Here is a 24510-nt window from a genome sequence, read left to right on the forward strand (position 1 = left end):
AATTTGTATAATCTTGTTATATACTTTTAAAGGAATATACATATAATACATTGACATTTTTAAAGAGCAAGTGAGTCAAAGATTATTTAGAATCCATTAGTTTGAGCGAACTTGTATATATACATCAGAAGACATGGTTAATGCAACCTTGTTACATGTATATATATAATTTACTTTTGAAGAATCTCACATAAAGTTACCGACATTGTTAGAGTTATTCCATCAATCGGAGTGATATCATGTGTATATATACATGTATTTTTAATTAAAAATAGAGAAAATGCATAATTATTCTCAATCTATGTTCAAAATCTCAGAGACACACTTATACTACATGAAGGTCTTATTACCTCTTGAATTTATTTTATAATTAATTTCCTACCTCTTTTCGATTTACGTGGCACTATCTTGTGGGCTCAGCGCGTGTTGATATTTTTTTCGAACAAGTATCACGTAGGCCGAAAGGGATAAAAAATTATTTATAAAGTAAATTCAAAGATAATAAAATTTTAATATACTATAAGTGTACCTCTAAAAATTCAGATATAAATTAAAAATACTTATATATATTTTCTTAAAAAATAATAAATTCAGTTGAACCCGTAAAACTCGCCCTGAATCTTTGATTCTTGAGTGTGGTTAAAAGGAGAGGATGACCATGTGGAGACAACCGTCAAAAATATTTCAGCAGTTTCTCTATTAAATTAAAACAAAAAAAAAAAACTGGCAGATCAACAACCTTTTTCAGCAAAGCCAGGCATTTTCACCTTGCATCCCACTAGTTTAGTACTCTATTTTGCATGTCATTGCCAGCCAGACTAGTAATAGCAGCTCTAAAAATCTCATTTTTTTGTTTTGGGGTTCTTTCTTCTTAAGCCCACTTTCTTGAAATCTTCATTTTTCTTGAAATTCTGCAAAATTATAGAATTTAGGGTTAGTAACTCCAACACCAGATGTACAAAATACCCAAAGTTCCAAACTTTATTGTTTCATTCAAGAAAAGAGTACCAAATCATAGAATTTTAAGCTATACCCAATAAATGCACTTTAATTACTTTCTTGTTTTAAGAAGATACTGAGTATTAAAAATGCTTTTGTTTAGTCAAGATCGAAATCTTGTATTTTTGATAATTGAACCTCATTTGAGAAAAGGCAAAAGGGTGTCTGGAGAAGTAGAGATCAACAAGTTCCAAGATTGGATCCAGCTATGATAATGTTTGAGTGTTTGTGCTGGGGAACATGAGAAAATTAGGTACATTTGTTCATTGTGTTGTGTTAGTTTGGTGTTTTTGTTTGCTTGAATTGGAATTGGTATCTCCCATCACTGAAAAGGAGATCCTTCTTCAATTCAAGGGTAACATTTCTACTGACCCTTTTAATAGTTTAGCTTCTTGGGATCCTAATGGAACTCCTTGCCTAGACTTTAGTGGTGTTTTCTGCAATTCTGTTGGAAATGTGGTGAAGATTGTGTTGTGGAATACTAGTCTTGGTGGGGTTCTCTCCCCTGCCTTAGCAGAACTTAAGTCTTTGCGCATCCTTACCTTGTTTGGGAACCAATTTACTGGCAATATTCCTGCAGAGTATGGGGGGATTGATTCATTGTGGAAGATTAACTTCAGCTCTAATGCCTTTTCTGGTTCAATTCCTGAATTTCTTGGGGATTTACCTAATATAAGGTTCCTTGATTTGTCAAGAAATGTGTATAGTGGTGAAATTCCTGTGTCTTTGTTTATGAATTGTAACAAAACAAGGTTCATTTCCTTGTCCCATAACAATCTTTCAGGTTCAATTCCAGCATCAATTGGAAACTGTCAGAGTCTTGAAGGAATAGACTTATCTTTTAATGGTTTAAGTGGAAGTTTACCTTCACAAATTTGTGACATTCCAGGATTAGTGTACTTGTCTGTGAGGAGCAATGCACTATCAGGACTAGTTCAAGAACAGGTTTCTCCATGTCAAAGGTTGGAACTTTTGGATCTTGGTAGCAATGAGTTCTCTGGTTTGGCTCCTTTCGGGGTTCTTGAGCTGGTGAATCTTACATATTTCAATGTTTCAAATAATGATTTTGAAGGGGAGATTGTTAACTCTGGGACTTGTAGCCAGAGACTGGAAGTGTTGGATGTTTCAAGGAATAATTTTTTTGGCGAAATTCCCTTGAGCATCTCGAAATGCAGCGCGTTGAAGTACTTGGACATGGCATATAACAGAATTAATGGAAGTATCCCTATTGAGCTTGCAGATTTGAAAAGCCTTTCCGTTATTCGATTGGGTGATAATTTGTTAGGCGGGACAATCCCAGCCGAACTTGGTAGTATCGAATGGCTTGCAGTTTTGGACCTCCATAATCTCACCCTATTTGGTGAAATCCCATATGAGATAAGCAACTGCAAGCTTCTTCTTCAACTGTGAGTATATTACCATCTTAGTTTAATTTGTTTATTTCGTCATTGCTTTGAACTGGAATTGAAATGTTGAACATTTGCTGCAGGGATCTATCTGGGAATCTTTTAGTAGGAGAAATACCAAAAAACCTGTACAACTTGTCAAACCTTGTATATCTTGACTTACATCATAACCAACTGAATGGAAGTATTCCATCAACCATTGGGAATTTGTCTAACTTGCATTTTTTGGATTTATCACAAAATCTGCTGTCTGGGTCAATCCCTGTTGCTCTTGGGGATTTGCAAAATTTAACTCATTTTAATGTATCTTACAATCTTCTATCTGGTGCTATTCCCTCAATTGAGAGCATCAAGAAGTTTGGACCCTCAGCCTTTTTTCATAATAGTGGTCTTTGTGGTGATCCTTTAGAAGTTTCATGCACTGCCAGTGGCACTACTCTAGCAAAAGGGAAACCAAAATTGAGTGTCTCAGCTATTGTTGCTATTGTAGCTGCTTCAATAATCCTAACAGGCGTTTGTTTGATAACCATCATCAATATGAAGGCTCGACGGAGAAGGAGGAGAGAAGATGAAACATTTGTTCTAGAGAGCACGCCACTGGCTTCAACAGATTCAAATGTCATTATAGGAAAGTTGGTTCTTTTCAGCAAGACTTTGCCTTCAAAATATGAGGACTGGGAGGCTGGCACAAAAGCCTTGCTAGACAAGGAGTCTTTGATTGGTGGGGGAACAATTGGATCAGTTTACAGAACTTCCTTTGAAGGTGGTGTATCAATTGCAGTGAAAAAGCTTGAGACATTGGGGCGAATCAGAAATCAAGATGAATTTGAGCATGAAGTTGGCCGGTTAGGGACCCTTCAGCACCCCAATCTTGTTGCTTTACAAGGGTACTACTGGTCCTCTAGCATGCAGTTAATATTGTCGGAGTTTGTTCCGAATGGAAACCTATATGACAATTTGCATGGACTTAGTTATCCTGGAACCAGCACTGGTGCTGGTAACCCAGAATTGAATTGGCCAAGAAGGTTTCAGATAGCAGTTGGAACAGCTCGAGCGCTCACATATCTTCACCATGATTGCAAACCTCCTGTCCTTCATCTTAATGTCAAGTCCACTAATATACTCCTGGACACAAACTATGAAGCCAAATTGACTGATTATGGCTTGAGTAGGTTCCTTCCCCTGCTAGACAATTATGGACTAACCAAATTTCACAATGCAGTTGGTTACGTTGCACCAGAGTTGGCGCAAAGTCTGAGACTAAGTGATAAATGTGACGTTTACAGTTTCGGGGTGATTCTGCTGGAGTTGGTCACTGGGAGGAAACCAGTAGAGAGCCCAATAGCAAATGAAGTGGTGGTCTTGTGTGAATATGTTAGAGGATTGATAGAAAGGGGTGCTGCTTCAGACTGTTTCGACAGAAGTTTGAGGGGCTTTGCAGAAAATGAGCTGATTCAGGTAATGAAGTTAGGCTTGATTTGTACTTCTGAAATATCCTCAAGGAGACCTAGCATGGCTGAGGTAGTACAGGTTCTTGAGTCCATCAGGAATGGCTTGGGATCATAGTAAAGAATCAGTAGAGCCATAAGACTATTTGAAACAGCATCTGTTCATAGAATGAGAAAAGAGTAGTCTGGCTAGACTCACTACTTATGAGATTCGACGAGGGAATCAGAAAGGGTCTCAAATAAGAGAGGCGCGCGCAGACCAATTAATAGTATCAGCCATGTTCTTGAATTTGGAATCAGAGTTATTAGGAGATGACAGCTTTTGGTACAAAGAGAAGATTCTTTAGTATTTTGATTTGTGATTCTTTTAATCAATTGGTCATTGTAAGTTTACAATAAAGTCATTCTTTTCCTGTAAGATCCAAAGGCATTTTGTTGTCTCATATGCAGCTTAACAACTGCTTTTTATAACCATACAATATTGCTCTTCATTTTACAGTTAAGAATTACCTTTGACATGCATATATCAACAACCTTAGAAGGGATGAAAGAAATTGATTCATTTATCGAATTACATATCTAGTGCCAACACAAGAATGAATGTGAACAAATAATGAGTCCATACATCTACCTGTAACTATACAACAATGAGAAATAATAAGAAAATATCAAGATTTAAGACCTTACTTATTGACTATGCACAAAGAATTTGGAAATGGATTTCATTTGAAGCCATTTCTATATGCTATATGTTTTTCCTTGCATAAACTTTGACTGCTAATTTACCTATCTTCAAAATCCATAAACTGGGAGAAGAAATGCATTTGTGACAAAGTTGGAGAGGACCAAGAACACACTTCTGGAATCATCTGCATACAAATTTGGCCTTTTAATTTTGTTTTCTCTGCATTTAGTTCTCAGAGCTGCTGCATCCTGACCTCATTATCAGGACATTGATAACTTATGGATCCATTAAAATCACATAACACGCGACCCTTAAAATCTCTGCAGAAGTTTTGGACCTATGATTACGGTTGACTACTGTAAGGGATCATATCATTAGCAACTTAACTCAGAGACTTACGTAACTCCAAAACTTTCTGGATACGTTGCATAACTGCGGAAATGTCCTTCTCACTTAATGTTGAAAAACATAACCTGAACCACCCAGGTTCAACACAGTGGCAGGAAGAACCAGGAGTTGCATTGATCTTAGCTACATTTAGTAGATTATCCCAAAGCTCAATCTCACCCTTCTCATTATACGACCGAATTAACCTGCTCATGTCAGCCCAACAATAGAAGCCCCCACTACTTCTGGTGCACTCAATTCCCAGCTGCTTCAATCCACTGACAAATAGAGAAGACATCCTTCTTAGCCTCTCTCTGTTCTTTTTGATAAATTGTTGTACAAACTTTGCATCTGATAGCATTTGGATGATTAAATGCTGTGTTGGGGCTGAAATGGATGAGAATCTTGTCAATTTTTTCGCAGCAGCTAGAACATTTTCATTGCAAGAATAGATGACCCCCACCCTGAACCCAGGAAGAGAAAGGTCCTTAGAGAGACCATACACAATGTGTACCCTGCTCCTGTCAAAATCTTCAGAATCAATTATCTCTGCCATGCTGACAAATTCTTCATTTCCATAAGTTGACCCTGCCAAGATTTCATTGGATATTACATGGATGTTCTTCTCAGTTGTAAAGTCTAAGAGGTTATAAAGTGTCTCCCTAGAGAAAATATTGCCCACAGGATTCGAGGGGTTAGAAATGATAATCCCTCGTACTTTAAGACCACGTTTCTTAGCTTGGTTAAAAGCTCGGTCAAGAGCATCAATGCTCAAGTTAAAGTTGTCTGCACTGCGGCAAGGAACAGGTATAATCTCCACTCCAGTTCTCCATTTGACATCCCTATCAAGACTGCAAATGCATTGAGCTCATTTTATACACTAAATACGTAAAAATGACCAAAAGATCGAAATTTCTTTGAGGCAGAATGAGACTTACTCAGGATAATATGGTGAGGGAACAAGAAAAGCATTTCCAGGATCAGCTAGGCAGAAGCTCAGTATCTCAAGTGCAGGAGTTGCACCACCGGTAAGAACCATTTGTGAGGGGCTGAAGGACACTGATCTCTCTAGAGCTTGAGACATAAATTCTCCCACAGCCTGCATACAGGTGAGAAAACATAAAAATCATTTCAAAGAGATACCATAATTATGTAGAATCACACAAAACACTTATTGTTTTTATGAATCAATCTTCATAGTGACTCAAAGATAATTACATATGTTGCTGTTATACAATTCTCAAACACACAATTTTATAAGGCAAATCCATCAGATCATCTCCCACCCATATGATACCTGATGACAAAGGTAGCCAACTGATATTTCAAAGAGGCCAAAATTGCCTTCCATCTTCAACAGGCAAATCTAGCAATAGATCCTTCGACAGGTTACACAATGATGAGTATCAAGGTGAGTATTAATCAAGGAAATAATAGGCCACCTCTCAGAACAACTGAGTCCATTATTCACTATTAACTTGCTCAAAACAAAAACCATGCAGAATAAAGCAGGTTAAACTATTTTCTAATGTGCTGAAATATCGAAATCTAGATTTTTTTATCATATCACACTGCAAGGATCCTATTGTTCTGGTCAGCACAAACATCACCGTAGACAATTATCAAAAGCTTAAACAACATAAATATTTGAGCTAGATCAACAACAATTATGTGTTTCCACTCAAGTTTTACCAATGTAATGTTCAAGTAGGAGAAGTTTTAACAATAATTACCCTCTGGATACGGTTTTGGTGCTTTGTCTGGTCACACACTTTCTCAGGTTTCAAAATTTTCCTATCATTTCTATAAAACATTCAGAGCCGTGTTTATTTTTCCAAAATGATAATTAGCGTCGATAGCGTAGAAGTTAAAGCGTTGACAAACTTTTCAGAAGTTAATTGGCAGTTGCACTGTAAAATGAAAGTGAAGCTTACCATTGCTTTTCCTTATGTTTGTTGTACTTTATACACTTAGAAAGCTCAAGATGGGACATACAATACCCTTGTATACGAAAGGTAACTTTGGGATTGTCAAATGCCATTACCGATCCACAGCCAGGGATTCACATTTCAAATTAAATCAGCGAAAAAGCACACAGAACTAGAGGATGGGTGATAATTGATATGGAGTAACTGTTATACAAGCATATAGACATGACATGAGTCCGTCCTAGGTAATAATTATAAACTAATACCACCCGAAAAGGTATCTCATTGATTTATTCCTATAAAGTCTTGATTCAAATTACCAACTTTAAGTTTTTATAAACCTTTTCAAGCAATTTTTTTGTTCAATTTCCTTCTCTAGCCTGTAAAAACTATTAACCATATGAACAACTACTAGTACTTGAGTAGTTCAAGAAGAACCATCCCTAGTATGCAAGGAAAAACTAAAAAGCTTACCACTTTCAGCTCCAATAACCCGTCAAATGGCTGATAAGTAGCTATTCCGGTTATACTCGAATCTTGAGTCATCATCCATCTTGACACATTTTCTGCTAGCCATTCTTGAACTAAATCCAGTGACAACTATAACCATACAAATAGAGACAAAATTCAAAATCATCAAAACAACAAACAAAAGTAGAAAGGAAAAAAATTCACTTCCCCAACAAGAAACGTATTGCATTTGGTACATTTCTCTAGAAAATGATTCAATATATCCGAACATTCAAAATTATTACCTTGTTTTCTGCTAATCCTAGCTGAATAACACCATCTGGATTACTTGACTCAGCATAAGGGTCCTCTGAAGCTCTTTTCAATCCAACATAGTAAGGGCTACTATCAACTTGTTTAGAAATAATCGAATTAGCTCTAGCAGATACTTGAGATTGCCCAGTAGTTCCCTTCGGTGACAATAACAGACGTGAATGAACCCTTTGTAACCCAGACCCAGAAGACACTTCTGGCAAATGGGTCGACGATGGTGACCTCGCCGGTTCCGTAGATTCGCCGTTATTGTCACCACCGGAGGAACGATTTCGTTTTAGGTAGAGTTGCCAAAAATAAAAAAGAGCACAGGGTATTACTGAACCTAAGAAAAGACCACCCCGACCTTGTACTACACCTTGTAAGGGTACTATCACCCTCATCGCCGTCGTGGCTCCTCCTCCGTCTCTGCCGCCGGCGCCGCCAGTTGAAATGGTTGTTGTTGTTGTTGTTCTGGTTGGTGAACGGTTCCGTGACCTTGTCATAACTGTGACATAGTGGAGGCGTAGAGAAAGACGTCACCTTGTCGGCGTATGACGTCAGTCAGCTACCTGGCCGGCGAGATGGTGGTGGACGGAGAGTACAAAGGGAGGTGAGTGATGGAGAAGAGATTTGGAGAAAATGGTGGCAAATAGTTGGTCGAATTATTATTATCTTTTTGTCCGCCTAAAGTTTTTTTTTTTGTTTTTTGTTATAATAAGAAAGAAATTCAAAGAAAATTTTAATTTTCGCGCTTTGTCTTGCTTCTTTTGTGGCATGGAGTTGGTATTTGTCTCGGGGTTTTAGGTCACATATTTGAGTCGTGTGAATTAAATTTTCATTCTCAATTAATTATAAGTTCTGAAAAGAAGTTAAAATTTAAATAGTTGGTGATGATAATTATTAATAGTCATCGTTAATGATGGTAATTAATAAAGGTGACAGTTGATTAAAGTGATTGACAACATAGTAATAGTTAATATTGGTGAGCAATATGATAACTGATAAATGAATATAATTCGTGAAATTCTTTGAATGAATATTTTAGTAAAGATTTTATCATATATTTTAATCATTTTGATATATTTAAACGCATTCAATTGTTTGTAACATAGAAAGGAGAAAAAGAAAACAAAATTGATGATTTAGATCTAGATAAGTAAGATTCAAATCTAGAAAAATAAATAGATTTAATAACCGAGAACCGAATATTTTTTTCAGATAAAATGCAAATAAATGTGCACTAATTATCCCTTTAAGGTTCTTAACCCCACATTGGTCTAACTATCTTTTGTCCATCTTGAATGAGTAATAATGGCCTAACTATCTTTTGTCTAACTTGAATAAGTAACTAATAAGTGTTTGAGGGACCTTTTAATTAAATTAAGAGGAAATTCAAAAATAAGAACTAAGAGGTTTTTAATTTTCTAGATGCTTATTTGAACTAATAATTTTTTTAATAGATAAAACAATATTTCTCTATTACTTTGGAGTTCAAATCTCTTGAGTAAACATGCCAAAAAGTGAGGCATATCATTTCTTTAATGTGTGATGACAACATAGTACTAATGTACAAGTAGAATATGATGTGTTTTATGAGTTGAGATCCCAAAGTAAAGTTAAGAATATGCCCATCATTTGGTCATGATCAACAAGTTTAATTTCAAAGCTAAACACTACTTCTACTTAAAGACAAAAAGAAAATAAATTTTCGTCATCTTCCAATCTCAATTGTAAACCACAAAGCTAGAAATAATAAAAAGATCACTAATCCAATCAAAAACCATTTCTTATCATCATCTATCTATGACACATTCTTATCGTTTTATCAAAAATTTAGGAATAATGTATAAGTATCCTCTCAATCTATATCCGAAATCTCAGAGACACACTTATATTATATTAAGGTCCTATTACCCCTAAACTTATTTTATTAATAATTTATAACCCCTTTTTTGTCTACGTGACACTATCTTGTGGGTCCAACAATGGTTGACTTTTTTTTTCAAGTTAGTGCCATGTAAGTCGAAAAGAGATAGAAAATTACTTATAAAATGAATTCAGGGGTAATAGAATCTTAGTATGGTATAAGTGTATCTCTAAAATTTCGGGCATGGGTAGAAGGGGTACTTGTGCATTTTCTCAAAATTTTATAAAAATTTGAATTTCATTTTTTAAATTTAATATTTATACTTCGGAATGAATGACTCAATTATTTATATTTTTGTATCTTTGTTATTAAGTAGGTTATATATTGTACATTTAAAATTATAAATTTGAAAAAAAATAGTATGTATTAAAACAAATAATAATTTATTTTACATGTATATCTTATGTTATTTTGTTTCAATGGCTTGAAATGACCATAAGATAAGAGGAATATTCAAGTCCTATAGATTGGAGCCACAAATATTAATGGTGCGTATGCTTTGGATCTAGGGCTTTTTGTCACGTGCTACCATGTTCTATTTATATATTCTTCATTTTATTTTATTTTCAAGAATTTAATTTATAATGTAGTACAAAAAAATAATAAAAATTGCTATGTAGGACGGAACGAGACGTAAAGAAAAATATTATCTGAAGGAAGGTAAATTAAAGTCAAAGTTGAATCGAACTCGCAAACGCCTCGCCCCGCTTCATTGTTGTTTGGTGTAGGTTTTATTTTTTACATTAATGTTTAGTGTTTGTATTTAGTACTTGAGTTTATTTAATACGAATCTATGCATTAAAAGACTTATTTCTGAGATCAATATTTTTATAAAAAAAAACTTGCGATTAATGTGCGGGGTTCTAATCAATAAGTTCCTCTTTTCTTTATGATTTCCTTTTCTTCCTGTCTCCAAAGTTGAAAACAAAATCAGCTAAAGAGTTTTGAATCATATTTTGACTAATTGGCCATAAAGAATATTTTGAAAAAAAAAATCAAAATAACTTTCCACTTTATTTGAAAATTAGTATTTAGCTATAAGAAAAATTCAAAATTCGATATATTTAAAAAAAAAATTTAAAAAACAATTTATAATTTACTGAAGTTATGAAACTTCATTAAATATGTTATTATTTGAGGTATTAAAAATTGTTAAATTGTCTCAGAGTATGCACTTTTTTATTTCACAATTTAGTGGACCTATAGTACTACATGATATTTACTCCTAGTACCAAAACTGTCATTTATCTAAACTTTTTTTATATACTCCATATAGAATATCCACAAATTTTAAGGTCCAATTTCTTGTCATTATCTTTTTTTATTATTATTATTCCCAATATATATTCTGCATTTGCCAGAATTGTGTTTGTGTACGGCTAAATTTTTATTTGAATTTCTTCAAAATAAAATATTTATCTATAATTTAATTACAAACATTTTTTGGTACTATACCAAACAGTTATGAAAAGTTTTCTTGTATTTCAAGAACAATGACTTACACCACGAAAATTCCACCAAAGTAATATATGGGATGTAACTCATGTAAGTATTTAATTATAAATTTATACGTAATTGAGTTATAATACAAAGGTATTTAGTATAGTTAACCCTTTTTTATATGATTTGTTTATTATAAAAACAAAAAGAAACAAGTTAGAAGATTTGTACGATACCGTCGTATTAACGAGGATAACAATTAGGAGGTTGGAAGCAAGTTTTTTTTAGTTATTATATATTTACGCTAATACGTATCACTATCAACTATCATAATTGTTACGTTGCTGGGGACTATAAACAACTATTAGTATCCACAGGTGTCAATCATAACCATAGTTATCAACGTGTCTAGTATCATTTACAATCATCACTATCAATCATCATTATCATCAATCACTATTATCAATCGTACGAATACATTGTAAATTGCCCATAATCGTTCACCATCACAATTAGACATTACATATCATTATAATATATCATCACCAGTCACCACCACCACCGACCGCCACCATCACCACTACTACCTACGATCAACATCGATCATCCCAATTATCGGCACAAAAGGATTTGCAAATTAGATACTTTGGGCCAACGTTGAGTTTGTTGTATTGCATTTGGCCCAAACATAAGATGGTCCTCAAATTATTACATTTTACATTTTTATGATATTTGATTTTGATTTTTTTTTGTTTTCTAAAAATATAGATTTAACAATTTTATTTTTGGATTAAAAATTGATATTAAAATTAAATAAAAGAAATAGCATTTAATTGTTTTTTTTTATTTTGACAATTATGTTTAATTATTATGGTTACAAGTGCAACACTGGTAAAGAGGAAAAATACCAAAAAGTAAAAAAGACAAAGCAATAAGTTAAAATTAGCCGTGTAAATCTAGTAAATGGAGAGTACAAGGGTAAAACCGTGGGGTAACTTTCTGACTTGAAAAGAAGAGAATCCTAAGAAGCACCTTAAATGATAAAATAAATGCATTTCTATGTCGATATCTAGTTTGGTCTCACGAATCTTTCACATCTTTTTATTTAAGATTATATTTTCGATAAGTTATAACTGTGTCATTTTTTATCTAATCACCACTTCTTAATACTTATTCCGTCTACATCTATCTCTTTTGAATCCATCCTTAGTCAACTTCTCATGCCTTCACAATGAAACATTTTCATTGTGCATCTCCCTCATCACATGTTGAGATCATCTCAACCTCGCTTTCACATTATGTCTTCCACAAAAGTCATACCCAAAAAATAATGAATACATTTATGATATAATCTGTTGCAATTATACAAAAAGTAGGATTAAATTTTACGTACAATCTATACAATCTATTATTCTGAAATGTAACTTCATTCCTAAAATCACGCTTAATATATTGTTTTTGTTATAATATATGCTCAAGATCAAATGAATGTTTCTTTTGAAATAGCTCTGAGAAATTTTACCAACTAAATATAAATGTCAATATTTATTAGATTTTTTTTACACAATAATTTTCGTAGTATTAATTGCGATAGCCATTATTCTGATTTCTGAATTTGATTTCATTTCCAAACAAGTACTACCCTAGTAAATGCCTTAACCTTTTAGAGCCAAGACATAAATGAATAATCTGAAAGGCTTTAAACTTTTACCCCAAAGTAGGTCATGTAATTGCATAACCATTAACATCTACAATAAATTTCTCATTTGAAAGTTCATAACGTTTTAGGATTCAAATAATTTCTAGTGTCGAAAAATTATATGATACATATAAAATCAATCTTTTATGAATATATAATAAATCTTAAATTTTTAGATAAAAAATTCTTCTTTGTTATCATCTAATTCTAATCTACATTTACTTACTAAACCTCGCAACAGAAATAAAATTACATTTTCAAATAACTCAAGACTATTCATTGGGAGAGATCTTATTATCGTTTTTATTTTTAGTCAATTATATATACATTTCATTTAAATTTGTCTATTATTAGCGCTTGAATTATGATTTCTTTTTTAAATTCTGTACGAACGAAAAATACTTTGTGCATCTAATTTTTTTTTTAAAAATTGTTAATGTCCTGGATGTTGCATTCACAATTTCACACTGTTGCTATAATATTTCTTTCACGATATAACATAAAAGTCAAATTAATATTCCAGTATTTTCATATTCAATTAAACTTATATAGTTTACAATATAATAATAGTACTTCTGATCTATCTTTTGATAGTTTTAAAATTATTTTTCATTTGAAATAGATAAGTCTGGTGGGACCCACATTTGAAAAGCCTGACAAACGAACAAACCGTTAAGGGGTATAATTGCAATTAAATTGAAAAGAATGGGTTAAAAATGAACCCATGTCAAAATTATGAGACTTGTTTTGACAGATTTGAGCCGCCCGAAACAGAGCTCAAACTCCAATGGGAATTGGCTTTTCTGCCCAAAGACAAACAAATTATCCTATTTGCCCCCCAAAATGACAATCCAATCCCTATCTTGTTTTAAATTTCAAAAATTCACATCCGTTTCTTAAATTTCAATAATTATTTGGAACTTTTTGTTGAAAATTACTTGTCACTGCTCTACATGATTTTTGAATGATTTTCTCCACTTCTGAAATTAAATGTTTTTCTAGTTTATGATACTAATAGATAAATTATTAATGAATAAAAAAGTTTGTAAATTATCGTTATAATCTTAATAAATACGTTATTATTATACCAATAATCCTCCTATTTGAAATCAAGCTTTCAGTGTGACAATTTAGGTGAGATTCATCTTTCAATCTATTTGTGAGATTGGATTTATTCGAAGGAGACCACCATAATTCCTCTTTCTTTCAGAATTGATACATCTCTTATTATGTATATCTATCTCTCGAGCATAGATTCAGGTTCAACAAGAAAACAAAATAAAGCACCTAACAATACAATTCAGAGTCCAAGAATTATCATATTAGCACCTTCAGGTAACACTTTTGCCATTTAACAACATTTGTCGTTGAATACAAAATAAATCACATCTCTCAATTCAAACAACACTTATTTTTTTTAAGATGTCTCCAATTCAAGTGCAGTGACGATGATATTATATAATTTTCTTTCATTCGCCTTAGCTTTGTGGGATAGATTTACCTAATCAAATATGACATATAGTTAAATAATTGAGATACGTGCACGCTCGTGAATTAGTAGAGAGTTTTAACTCAAAAGTTGACATAAAAAGAGAGAAGGGCATAATGGTAAAAGCAGAAAAAGTTTTCTAACGTTATATAGCCCAACCCAATCGGACCCGCCCATACCCATCTTTTCAAAAATTCGGATCCTTCTGAAAATAATCAGTCGCCGCTACCAACAAGTCTCACACTACTTACTGCTAAATTGTACTCTCCTTTTTTCTCTTCCCAAATCTCCATGAATCGTTACGTCTCTTCTCTTCTTCTCCTTCTTCCAATTCTTTCTCGTTTTTCTATGCACTGACTAGGGCTTTTTCCTTCTCCATTATCATCGATTCCAGTGTCTTTTTTTCTTCATTATCTCGTTCCTCAAGATCACAATCGCTGTGTGAGAAATCACGCTTCAGTTTCTGTTTCAAAATCGACGGTTATCGGAAACTGTGCGATAGGAGAAATGGAGGAAGAAATGGAGGATATGGTTGAGTATACTTTTACAGCGGTGGAGATTGACCTCGATTACGAGTTTGATGCACCTCGTTACTTTGATTTAGGTTGTGAAGAGGCTTTGCCTGAGACTCGTCAAGCTGAGAGTTGGTTTGAATCTGCCGGAAGCTATCCTCCTTCTCGTGAGTTTTTTTTTTTTTTTTACGGTGCTAAATTTTGGTGTTTATTTGATTTATTAGAACTTGTATTTTATTTTCCTGCAATTTCTAAGCTGTATTTGTTAAGGAACTAGTGTTAAAACGATTTGATTAGACGTTGTCTGTTTTTTTGCATCGAAGCTGTTTGTGTATGATTCAGAACCCGTGACTCACAGGTCGCTTTTTAGGATCAACTTCTTATGGTGCGATGATGCCAATGCTATATTTTTCACGTTATATATTTTGTATTTTTTCGCTTTTTACCGACAATATTTTAGCTTTTTCCCTGTTCATCTGGTTTTGAAAATATTTATATTTTTGTAACTAATGTAGTAAAAGCTTAGCCTGGTGCAATAAGCTCTCGCAGTGTCCGGGCAAAAGCCTGACCACAATTGTCTATTGTAGGTAACCTTATACTGCATTTCTGCAAGCGGCCATTTACGTATCTCGAACCTGTGACTTTTTAGTGGCATAACTGTGGTAGTATATGGGAAAATTCTGTGTTTTCTCACCTTTTTTATTTTTACTTAAGTTTTGGAAGATTTTAGTTTAGAACTATGTCTCTAACTCTCTGCTATAGGAGCTACGTTCTAATAAAAGGAGCTGGTATCTCATGTATACTATTTTCTTTGATGTACTGAGCATTGTAAGACACTGTTTTCTTTTCTGTTTGTTCTTTGCTTTGGATTTGGTAAAGGGCCTCATAACATTCCTTAGGTTAAAGGCCATTCTAGTAAAACTAAAATTTGGAATGTGAATAACGCTTATGTTTTAATTATCACCTCCGTGCTAGAACATTGTTTTTGGAACAATATGACTGATAATACATTTGTTCTCTGTTATTCAAGCTTTTGTCACTAGGTTAATTTCGAAGGAGGACAGTTTCCTGGAAAACATTCATGTATCTCCGAAATCCAAAGTTGTGAATATGAGTTTGTCGGATAGTGATTCTGATATTGAGGTTGAGCAAGAGGTTCCTGCTGTAATGGAAGGTGTTTATTCTGCCTCTTTTAAAGTTAAAACTCTCATCTTTTACTTGAATTTTCTGCTTTGCTGTTGTAAGGGTGATGTATTATTTTCATTGTTGTTGAGCATTTGCTTTTAGAAGTCCATAATCAATTTGGATATCCCATATTTTTGCATGTGGAAGTATCCTATTGACTGAAAATTTACTGAAATGCAAGCTAGTTCTTGACATTAATTATGACTCTTGAGATAAGTAGAAGGTAAAGCTAATAAGAGTCTAAGGGAACAATTGGTTCCTTCACCTAATGCTGATGAACTGAGTAATTTATCCACATGGTCCTCCTTTTGCTTGATGTATTTTTTTTGTTTTCCTCAAAAAGATTTAGTGTTTTTCCTAGTTGTTTACTTTAATTATAAGCTGGCTTTCAGGATATGCCACAACTTTCTTGTACTGATGTTGATACTAGTAGCTGGTATCATTCTGATATACTCAATTTTTCTGTCTGATCTTATTTTGCAGAAGGCGTGGGCAACAATGCAGAAATTTCTGCTAACTTAGGAATTAGCAATGCTGAGAAACTTTTAAATCAGCTGAGACAGCTTCCTTCAGGTGCATATCTAATTTGACAATTGTAAATGTCTGCATTTCAATGTTTGTCTTAATGAACTATCTCTGAAATGATTAATATTCTACTCCTAAAATTAAGAATATATTTTTGTCCTGTGTCATGGTTCATGTTGGTTGCTTGAGTGATAAGTACGTGTTTGTGAATAGGCAACCATGTTACACTAGGTACAACAGTTTTGTCATGCAACCATGTTACACTAGACTTATATTTGATGCATTTGATTGGCAGGGCTGACTTTCTACAATCACATGGCTACAGGTGCCACTGCCACAACAGGTAAAACAAGGTGCTCAGGGAAGCCATCATGTCCCAGGGGTTCAACCCTCATGAAACCAACCGCAAGTCACTTAGCCAAGCAAAACCTGCCTCGTCCAATAGGTGAATCGAGGTTGGTGCTGACATGTTAGGATCTTTCTTCCTGATGCATGCATCATCTTGGAATTCTTGATTTTCTTTGCATTCTGTGTTTTAAGTGCAGACCATCTTTTATTATTTTAAAGTGTTCTTTTAAAAAAATTTCAAGAGTGAGTATCTGTAAATCTTTAAACAGTGGGTCATCTTCTGTATGTGTTTTGTTGTTTTTCATATTCCACCTTTTTGTGAATGGTGAGCAAGCTCTTGCAACTTTGCATGTAATCTGTTGGGAATGACCTTGTTTGATCACGCAGCTGCTCATCACCGGCTAACTAATTTACTGGTCTGTGTTTCTCTTTGAACACCTTTCTCTTGTATTAGGTTACCCACATTCTTGGTTGAGAAAAACGGAACCAGTTCAACTGTGATCGAGACTCAAGCTGCCAAGAGACAAAAGCTTGAGAGTGGTCATCTACGGAAGGTAGTTTTTGTATGTTCTGCCCTATGGATTTTGCTCCTTTTCCTCTGCATTATGCTATAGTAATCATGAGTCTCTTTAACTATTAATTGCTTCTTCCAATTTAGCATTTCTTTTACATTAACAGAATCAACTTTATGAATTTGTGGAGTTAAATCTGCTGCAAATTAATTGAATAGAATTATGCTTTTAAGAATTTTTATGGGGATGTATTACATGTTGGAATTCCAACATTTTTAAATATTGGAAATGGGCTAAAACATTACTACACAAGTTTAGTTCGTTCTCTCTGTAAGGAATACAACCCTTGCCAAAAAAGTACATTTTTGACATTACTTCTTCTTCACATCTAATTACTTGACCAAGGTTCTTCTCCAGCTTTGCAATCTTGACAACAGCGCAAATGCTTCATCTCTTCCTTCTATTGTATTCAAATTCTGTTCACTTGTATATGGACTTTTGGCATCTCTCTAATGTTAGGTTGCTCCAATTTTTATGAAAAAGTATCTCTTTCTGCATTACAGGTTGCCGAAGCGAAGCCTGTATTTAGTTTTGTTCACAAGGCACCTAAGAGAGTAAGTATTTGCTCTCCATTCTATTTTCTATTTACTCAGGAAAAGTTAGGAGTCTTCCTCCTTGTACAGTTAAAGACCTTAAGTGACTATCTGTTTCATTGTTTTGATCACGTCTGTCCTAATAGTTTCCTTTCACCTGTGATATCTTTTGTTGAGTTGACCTTCCCTATACCTATAGCAATTTTCGTTGATTTGAGTAGTTCAAAGTGCGAGCTCCCATATTTTTTACTTAGAAGATGTCTCTAGTACGAAATTATGCGTAATCCCTAGTCTCTAGAGCTCTGGGTTTATGAACCTTAACCATGAAGAACTTTTTGGTGATGACTGGATTTTCTGCTGGAGTTCTGACACAGTTTGTGAACTATCTTGCAGGACGGAAAAGTCGATGGCAACAACACTTTGGCGAAGCCCAGGATTACTATTCCTAGAGAACCTGCACTTCAAACAACTCATAGAGCACAAAGAGCAAGGTCGGCCTCATTAACTGGTTTCATTTATCTTATCCAGTTTGAGATCCATTTTCAACATTTTATCATGACGTTTAAATTTCAGGCCAAAAGATAGTGTACAAGCAGAAAATTTGCCACCGACGGCTATACGTAGATTCAAAGCTCTTCCACTAAATAGAAAGGTTAGTAAACATAGTTTCCTTGTGGCAATCAACTCATCTGCATGTTATCGACAGCTGACTATTTCACAGATCTTTGAAGGTCCTTCTTTGCCTCCTAAAAGAAGTAATCCACAACTTCCACAGTTTCAAGTAAGTATTCAGACTGGTGTCTTCGCTTCTCGTTCCTTTTCTAAGATTACCAAGCTCCATTCATATCACTTATATTCCATGACTTTTCACTTATTGTAAACATAGTTTCACAAACAAGTGAATTAAAATTTCTACCTTGATGCTTTGGTTTTCAGGAATTTCACCTGAAAACGTCAGAGAGAGCCGTGCAACATCGTTCAGCTGTTTCAACTTCTGCTGCCAATTCTTCTTCTACTAATAACAAGGTTACATATCAGTTTTTATCATGAGGAGTTTGTTCTTATGCACAAACACTCTACTCGATTTAACTTATAGTCTGAACCAGTGAAATTGGATAATTATAGCGGCAACAACATGACAACATTTGGAAACTTTGTAGTGTTACCTTATTTTTTATGGCTTCTTCCAATGTGGTTTTTCCCTGCCTAAAATATTACATAAATTGCACCGTTGGTGAAGTCTAAGAAATGTTCCCACCATTTTTTTTGGAGTCTATCTGCATCTATATTTGAGTTTGATAAAATTAAGAGGTTCATAAAGAAATTCGGTTATTTGAATTCAAGTTGTTTGCATTATTATTACTGATTGATAAAATATTTTGTTGCAGGTATTGCAGAAAGTCAGTTCTAATTCAACATTGGAATGTGGAAATAGAGAATCCAGAAGGTGAATGTTGACATCCTTGTGTGTGTTGAGCAGCAGCCGTCTTTGTTGTTAGCATAACATTCTATGTTGTTTTTCTTATTACATTCTTTTGTTTATTTTAGTTTCAATTTAAAATATTGGTTGTCAATGCTTGTAAAATGTAAATTACTTTTAAGGTTGTGGGTGACTAAAAAACGTGAACTTTTGTACGTCAGATTCAATCACGTAGAGGCTCCAAAGCAAGAAGAACCGGTGTCCACCTACAACTTCAAAGCTCTTCCCCTTAATAAAAAGGTACATTAGGAAAGATTGGGGAAGTTTTGATATATGGAGTTCTGGGAACTGAACTTTTTGTTTCATGTAGATTCTATCAAGTAAAGGAGATATTGGAGTGTTTCGAAATACCAAGAAGGAAACCACAGTGCCAATGGTAATCCAAACATGTCTAGTTTTTTCAGTTGTTATTGTTATCTTTGAAGTTCCAATAATAACACATGAATTGCTTTGCCTCTGCTACAGGAGTTTAATTTTCATACTGTAAAGAGGATTCATCATAATCCACCAATTGATTTGTTTAATAAGGTTGGTAGTTTTACATTTTTGTATTGGTGTTTCAATTCTGTACATTGTTTGGTGTCTCTCTTTGGACACAATATTAATCTTTCTTGTTTTTTTATCAGCTATCTCTTATGTCCGAGCCTCAACATGCTGCGGGAGTTCAATCAAAAGCACAACGACCATCCTGTCTTCCGTCAAAGGTTCCATTTATTTTTTCATTTTTCTTTCTGATCTTATTTAGTTAAGCATTGTCTGGATTTTTGATTTTGTATGGCTTTTTGTTACAAGGGTTCTAAAGAAAATAGATGGGCTTATTTCCAACAGAACCATGAGGTAAGCACTGTTTATTCCGTTACTAGCTATTTCCATCTCCATCAGCTTACAAAATTCTTCTTTTTAAGATAGTACACACAGAGACCGGAAAACTAGCTGATCTCAAAAGCAAAGCCAATTTTGTTCGGTAGTGATGTGGGCCAACTGAAGTTTGTCAAGTCTCTTACACCATCAACAGGTACAAGCTTTGCTTTCTGTTTTCTTTATAATCGAGAATTCTCCGAGGGTTTAAGATGTGACATGCGTCTAACCCAAACATCTCTAACACCGTGGGGGAGTTTTGCTTTTCTTCTTATATGATCCAACTCAACAGGTATATTTGAATTCTTGTAGGTGTTTGGCCTTTTTAGGAACAAAACACAGCACATTTCTGGACGTTGATGGAACACTGTTTTTGCTTGATTCAAAAGGCAGACTGAGATGATGTAGCAATGCCAATACACAACAATTGTCTGAAATTGTCAAGTGCATTCGAATATATAGAAGCTTTATAACTTTATGTAAAAATCACTGTCTACAGATGTAAACCATCAGATACGAACAACAATGTTAAACCCAATGTGAATAAAAATGAGCAAGTTTTTGTTTTAGTTGGAAATGTTCATCTTTATTTTACTTTGATTTTGCCTTATATGTGACTGATTCTTTATGACATAGAATGCTCTTTACAAATTTAATTGAATCCTCTTGGCTAATTTCATAGTTCGGAGAGGTGGTCTCGATTACATTCTTACTATAATGCCTTCAGGACAAATTGCTTGATACCCTTATATATTGCTGCTAACTTCCATATTATACATTTATGCAGCGTGATTATTATTGAATTACAATCATTTCTCCTCCTCAGAGGCGCACTCTTTGTCTCCTGAGTTATGTTTCCCTATTGACGTGACAAATGAAAGAGGTGAATGTTTTGTCCAACGCTTCATCAAAGGCTTCCTATCCTTGCTGTTTCTTTTCTTTGTTATGGCAATGGCGAGATCATTGGGAAACAAGGTTTTCCAGACAAAAGCATGCAGAAGGGTTGAGACGAATAATATGCAGACCATTGTTGTTGACATGAACGATAGGGCCAAAGCCAAAGCCTTGGTAATGAAAGATGGAACCTCCTCTGCATACTTTATGGTTGCTATTGAAACTGTGGTCATTGGAAAAGTATATGACCACCATGCAACTGAAAATCTGCAGATGGTCAAGATATTAGATCAAGTTCTCATCAAAATATTGAACTCTTGTCCTGTTATCGTATTTCATGGACAAGAAAGTTACCTGAAACCTGTGAAGAAGTTGGGACGTACAACCAATGATAAGTAGAGAAATAATGAAATGAAGTAGCAGGTTCTTGCCAAGCCATCAAATTCATCATATATAGCCCCCCAAGCAAGGCTAGCTGCAGCTGGAGTGGCAATGAACATGGAATAAACAGGGTGGAGTTCCTTAGGCAACGCTTCACTCGTTGGCAACCTTTGATATAATGTGACAAACACCACAAGGTAATGTGCAAATCCAATGGACCATAAGAACTTTCCAGGCTCCTTCCATCCCACTTTAGCAGCCAAAATAGCTCCCACGAAATTCCCGATTACAGAGAGGTGAGATGAGGGGTTGGCTACTTTACAGAGACGTCGTTTCCCTCCTGAAAGCCATTGGCCATAGATTTTGAGATTGAGGAAGAAGATCGGGGCCATGAAGACACACCAGATGGCAGGGTGAAGTGTTCCTGGTGCTGTTTTAGGAGGTGCACCTATAGCTAAAAACATGCATACAATCCATGGAGCACAAAAGAAGTTGACTCTCACTGGGTGAAAGTATTCTCTCTTTATAGCTTCAAAGTAAAGAGCACATTTGAACATGTAGGTGATGAAGACTGCAACGAGAACCCCCACTGCTAACAGCCAAACCGCGAAGTTAATGAAAAGTGGAACATGAAGGAATTTGGTGACAGGACTCAGAGCAAGTGAACGCCACAGGATGGCTTGACTACTAAGGCCTAGGCATATACCGAAGCAACCAATCGGGAACCTGAGTAGAAAAGGCCATTTTTCATCTTTTGGAAGAAGAATGTCCTCAGAATCCTGCAGAAAAGATTGTTACCAACACTTGAGTTTAGCAACATCTGTGCACCGACAGCGCAAAAGATTAAATAGACATTTTGTTATCTTAAAGTTCAAGACCACAAATACAAAAGTTTCTTTTACTTTCTGACATTACGTGTCAAGTCAAAACCAGACAAACAAATTGAAACAGAAGGAGTACGGATAATTACCTTGACTTGATCAAGTTCAGGTCCTGTAAGAGCATCAAAGTATCTTCCAGCAGGTACACTTTTCTTGACATGATCATTGAGTCCTTCTTTAACATTATTGTTCTGAAGTTCAATTCCACTTTCTTTTCTAAGTGGTATCTTTGAAGATTGCCTAGCAATAGTTGATTTAGTTCTGAACATGTTGAAATCTCCTTTATTTCTTGCTTCAATACCATTTGTTCCATTAACACCAAATCCTCCAAAACTATTTCCACTTCTTCCGAGTATTTTTCGTCCATTTTTATCTTTAGATGTCTCTCCATTGAGTACAGAGAACCCTGTCTCTAGTGACACTTGCCTGCTGAACTTCCTAGGAGGCCTTTTTATTTCTCTATTTTTCATAGGCCTGTTGAATCGCGTGTCTGGTTTATCAGCATTCATCGAAATGTTACTGTTTTCTTCCTTGTGATCTTCTTCCTCTTCATGCAAGACTTCATTGATATCAACTAAATGGTTGTTTCCAACATTCATTTTGCACCCCTTCTATTGTTCGCGATAAGTGGACGAAATGTAATAATTCACTATAATAAACTTGCATTTTTATTGATTGTCAAACATGAGATGTATCACGAGAAATGTGAAAAAAAATGAACTTTGTTGGTGGTGGTTATCAACTTGGTTCTTTGATGGGGTTTCTCGTGAGGAAGACTTTGACATAAGTAATTTGTGGTGTTTAGAGAGAACACACTATTAGATTGAGGTATTCAAGTTGAATATGTTTGTAATTTTATGGTTTGTGTCTTTATGAAAAGAAGTGATGATTTGTGTTTGAGAGGCATATTTTCTTGCATTTCACGGGTCTAAAGACCAAAATTAGTGGCATTGGTTGTGAACATTTACCTCATAACTAGGGTGGTCTAGGGTTAGTATAAATAGTGTCATTTGGCCATAATGAAGTAGGTTTAAGTTTGTTTTATGTTTTAGACGAGAGACAGATCTAACATTTAAAGTTTATGAATTTTTTTTTAATAATGATCTTATATTCATATATACAATAATAATAGAGTTCATTTTTAAATATTTATAGATATTTAGTAGATTCCTTAATACATATATGTAGTTTGATTTATAATTAGTGAATTCACGTGAATCCATAGACGACACACTAGATCAGCCTCTGACCTCTATAGTTAGATCCACGGCAGAGCTAAAAGTTATAACAAGGGAATTCAACATACTTCAACAATTCGACTTATATAAGTTAAACTTCAAGATATTGTACTAAAATTATACTTGCACTACTTGGAATTTTATGAAATTTTGTGAGACTATTTATCAAATGTTTTGTGTGATTTGCTTTTAAAGTGTTGGATATATTTCAATTAGCAGCCCTAAACCTAATAGTGTAGGTTACACTTGCCTTTTTTACTACAACCATTTTTTTCAGCCTTATAAGTTAGAAAGTAGCCAATGTTGTCGATTTTCAACTTTTACTAGTGAGATGACATGACAATATGTAATTTTATTTGTTGAAATTTTAGAATAATGACATTACCAAATTAGCTATTTGTAGTCTTATGGGCCAAAAAAAAATATTCTTGTGATAATGGGCCTTCCAGACAATCCATCCAAAAACATGCATTCTATTAAGAGAAAATTTCGCAAATAGCCACTATAAATAATTTAATTGGGCCTTATAACTATAGTTTGCTAATCATGATTCGTAGCTACACGTTAGAGGGAGGAGAGAGGTGAGTGAGATTAAGAGAGGGAGGAAAGAGGCGAGCGAGAGAGGGAGGAGAGTGGAGAGAGGTGAATTATATTTGTATATCTGTCGAATTGTATATGTTATGCATCAAATAGTTGTATATATGTAACTAGTATACATATGCATTTGTATATTTGACGATCGAGATTGGGAGAGGGAGGACAGAGTCGAGTGAGAGAGGGATGAGAATGGAGAGAGACGCATTGTATTTGTATATCTTTCATATAATTGTATATTTTTATATGTATAAGAGAGGAGAGAGGAGAGAGAGAGAGGAAGAGAGGAGAGAGACTCACGTAATTATAGCTAAATAGAGATTGCGAGTGGTAATT

At 34.5% G+C, this 24510-nt stretch overlaps 4 protein-coding genes across 12 annotated transcripts; 2 read left to right on the forward strand and 2 right to left on the reverse strand.

Moving 5' to 3' along the window:
- Positions 1–661: 661 nt before the first annotated feature.
- On the forward strand, positions 662–4329 carry LOC107028420 (probable LRR receptor-like serine/threonine-protein kinase At1g12460). Its single transcript, XM_015229475.2, has 2 exons — positions 662–2405; positions 2489–4329. The coding sequence occupies exons 1-2, from the start codon at positions 1240–1242 to the stop codon at positions 3969–3971; spliced, it is 2649 nt and encodes an 882-aa protein (XP_015084961.1). The 5' UTR covers positions 662–1239; the 3' UTR covers positions 3972–4329.
- Positions 4330–4392: 63 nt separating this feature from the next.
- LOC107028421 (probable aminotransferase ACS10) lies at positions 4393–8347 on the reverse strand. Of its 2 annotated transcripts, XM_015229476.2 has the most exons (5): positions 7609–8347; positions 7328–7453; positions 6223–6291; positions 5864–6024; positions 4399–5776 (listed from the first exon to the last, which is right to left on the reverse strand). In XM_015229476.2, exons 1-5 carry the CDS (start codon positions 8119–8121, stop codon positions 4921–4923), a joined length of 1725 nt encoding a protein of 574 aa, XP_015084962.1. In that variant the 5' UTR covers positions 8122–8347; the 3' UTR covers positions 4399–4920. The 2 variants fall into 2 exon arrangements, with proteins under 2 accessions (XP_015084964.1, XP_015084962.1); XM_015229478.2 differs by lacking the exon at positions 6223–6291 and having other exon boundaries at positions 4393–5776; positions 7609–8303.
- Positions 8348–14359: 6012 nt separating this feature from the next.
- LOC107029029 (protein TPX2) lies at positions 14360–20760 on the forward strand. Of its 8 annotated transcripts, none has more exons than XR_001457916.2 (18): positions 14360–14852; positions 15716–15859; positions 16354–16443; positions 16691–16850; positions 17198–17306; positions 17819–17869; positions 18242–18339; positions 18422–18500; positions 18570–18629; positions 18785–18874; positions 19237–19295; positions 19490–19568; positions 19639–19704; positions 19794–19856; positions 19955–20032; positions 20121–20165; positions 20238–20343; positions 20499–20760. XR_001457916.2 is itself a non-coding variant. In XM_015230316.2 (18 exons), exons 1-17 carry the CDS (start codon positions 14681–14683, stop codon positions 20294–20296), a joined length of 1506 nt encoding a protein of 501 aa, XP_015085802.1. In that variant the 5' UTR covers positions 14360–14680; the 3' UTR covers positions 20297–20343; positions 20499–20755. The 8 variants fall into 8 exon arrangements, 5 of the variants coding, with proteins under 5 accessions (XP_015085802.1, XP_015085804.1, XP_015085805.1 ...); XR_003580110.1 differs by having other exon boundaries at positions 20131–20165; positions 20234–20343; XR_001457917.2 differs by having other exon boundaries at positions 20131–20165.
- A 69-nt stretch (positions 20761–20829) lies between these two features.
- On the reverse strand, positions 20830–23106 carry LOC107029028 (guard cell S-type anion channel SLAC1). Its single transcript, XM_015230315.2, has 3 exons — positions 22432–23106; positions 21435–22240; positions 20830–21347 (listed from the first exon to the last, which is right to left on the reverse strand). The coding sequence occupies exons 1-3, from the start codon at positions 22939–22941 to the stop codon at positions 20996–20998; spliced, it is 1668 nt and encodes a 555-aa protein (XP_015085801.1). The 5' UTR covers positions 22942–23106; the 3' UTR covers positions 20830–20995.
- Positions 23107–24510: the final 1404 nt, after the last annotated feature.

Source organism: Solanum pennellii, chromosome 8, assembly GCF_001406875.1.
Source record: "Solanum pennellii chromosome 8, SPENNV200".
Taxonomy (NCBI): domain Eukaryota; kingdom Viridiplantae; phylum Streptophyta; class Magnoliopsida; order Solanales; family Solanaceae; genus Solanum; species Solanum pennellii.

What these genes read in the sequence shown, in the direction of transcription:
- LOC107028420 (XM_015229475.2), top strand. Translation starts at nt 1,240, where the DNA reads ATGAGAAAATTAGGTACATTTGTTCATTGTGTTGTGTTAGTTTGGTGT. An exon ending in TGCAAGCTTCTTCTTCAACT is followed by an intron (nt 2,406 to 2,488) that starts GTGAGTATATTA and finishes CATTTGCTGCAG; the next exon opens with GGATCTATCTGGGAATCTTT.
- LOC107029028 (XM_015230315.2), bottom strand. Translation starts at nt 22,941, where the DNA reads ATGAATGTTGGAAACAACCATTTAGTTGATATCAATGAAGTCTTGCAT. An exon ending in CTGAACTTGATCAAGTCAAG is followed by an intron (nt 22,241 to 22,431) that starts GTAATTATCCGT and finishes TCTTTTCTGCAG; the next exon opens with GATTCTGAGGACATTCTTCT. An exon ending in AACTTCTTCACAGGTTTCAG is followed by an intron (nt 21,348 to 21,434) that starts GTAACTTTCTTG and finishes GACCATCTGCAG; the next exon opens with ATTTTCAGTTGCATGGTGGT.
- LOC107029029 (XM_015230316.2), top strand. Translation starts at nt 14,681, where the DNA reads ATGGAGGAAGAAATGGAGGATATGGTTGAGTATACTTTTACAGCGGTG. An exon ending in GCTGAGACAGCTTCCTTCAG is followed by an intron (nt 16,444 to 16,690) that starts GTGCATATCTAA and finishes TTTGATTGGCAG; the next exon opens with GGCTGACTTTCTACAATCAC. An exon ending in CAATTGATTTGTTTAATAAG is followed by an intron (nt 19,857 to 19,954) that starts GTTGGTAGTTTT and finishes TTTTTTTATCAG; the next exon opens with CTATCTCTTATGTCCGAGCC.
- LOC107028421 (XM_015229476.2), bottom strand. Translation starts at nt 8,121, where the DNA reads ATGACAAGGTCACGGAACCGTTCACCAACCAGAACAACAACAACAACA. An exon ending in TAGGATTAGCAGAAAACAAG is followed by an intron (nt 7,454 to 7,608) that starts GTAATAATTTTG and finishes GTATGGTTATAG; the next exon opens with TTGTCACTGGATTTAGTTCA. An exon ending in TTGGCTACCTTTGTCATCAG is followed by an intron (nt 6,025 to 6,222) that starts GTATCATATGGG and finishes ACCTGTATGCAG; the next exon opens with GCTGTGGGAGAATTTATGTC.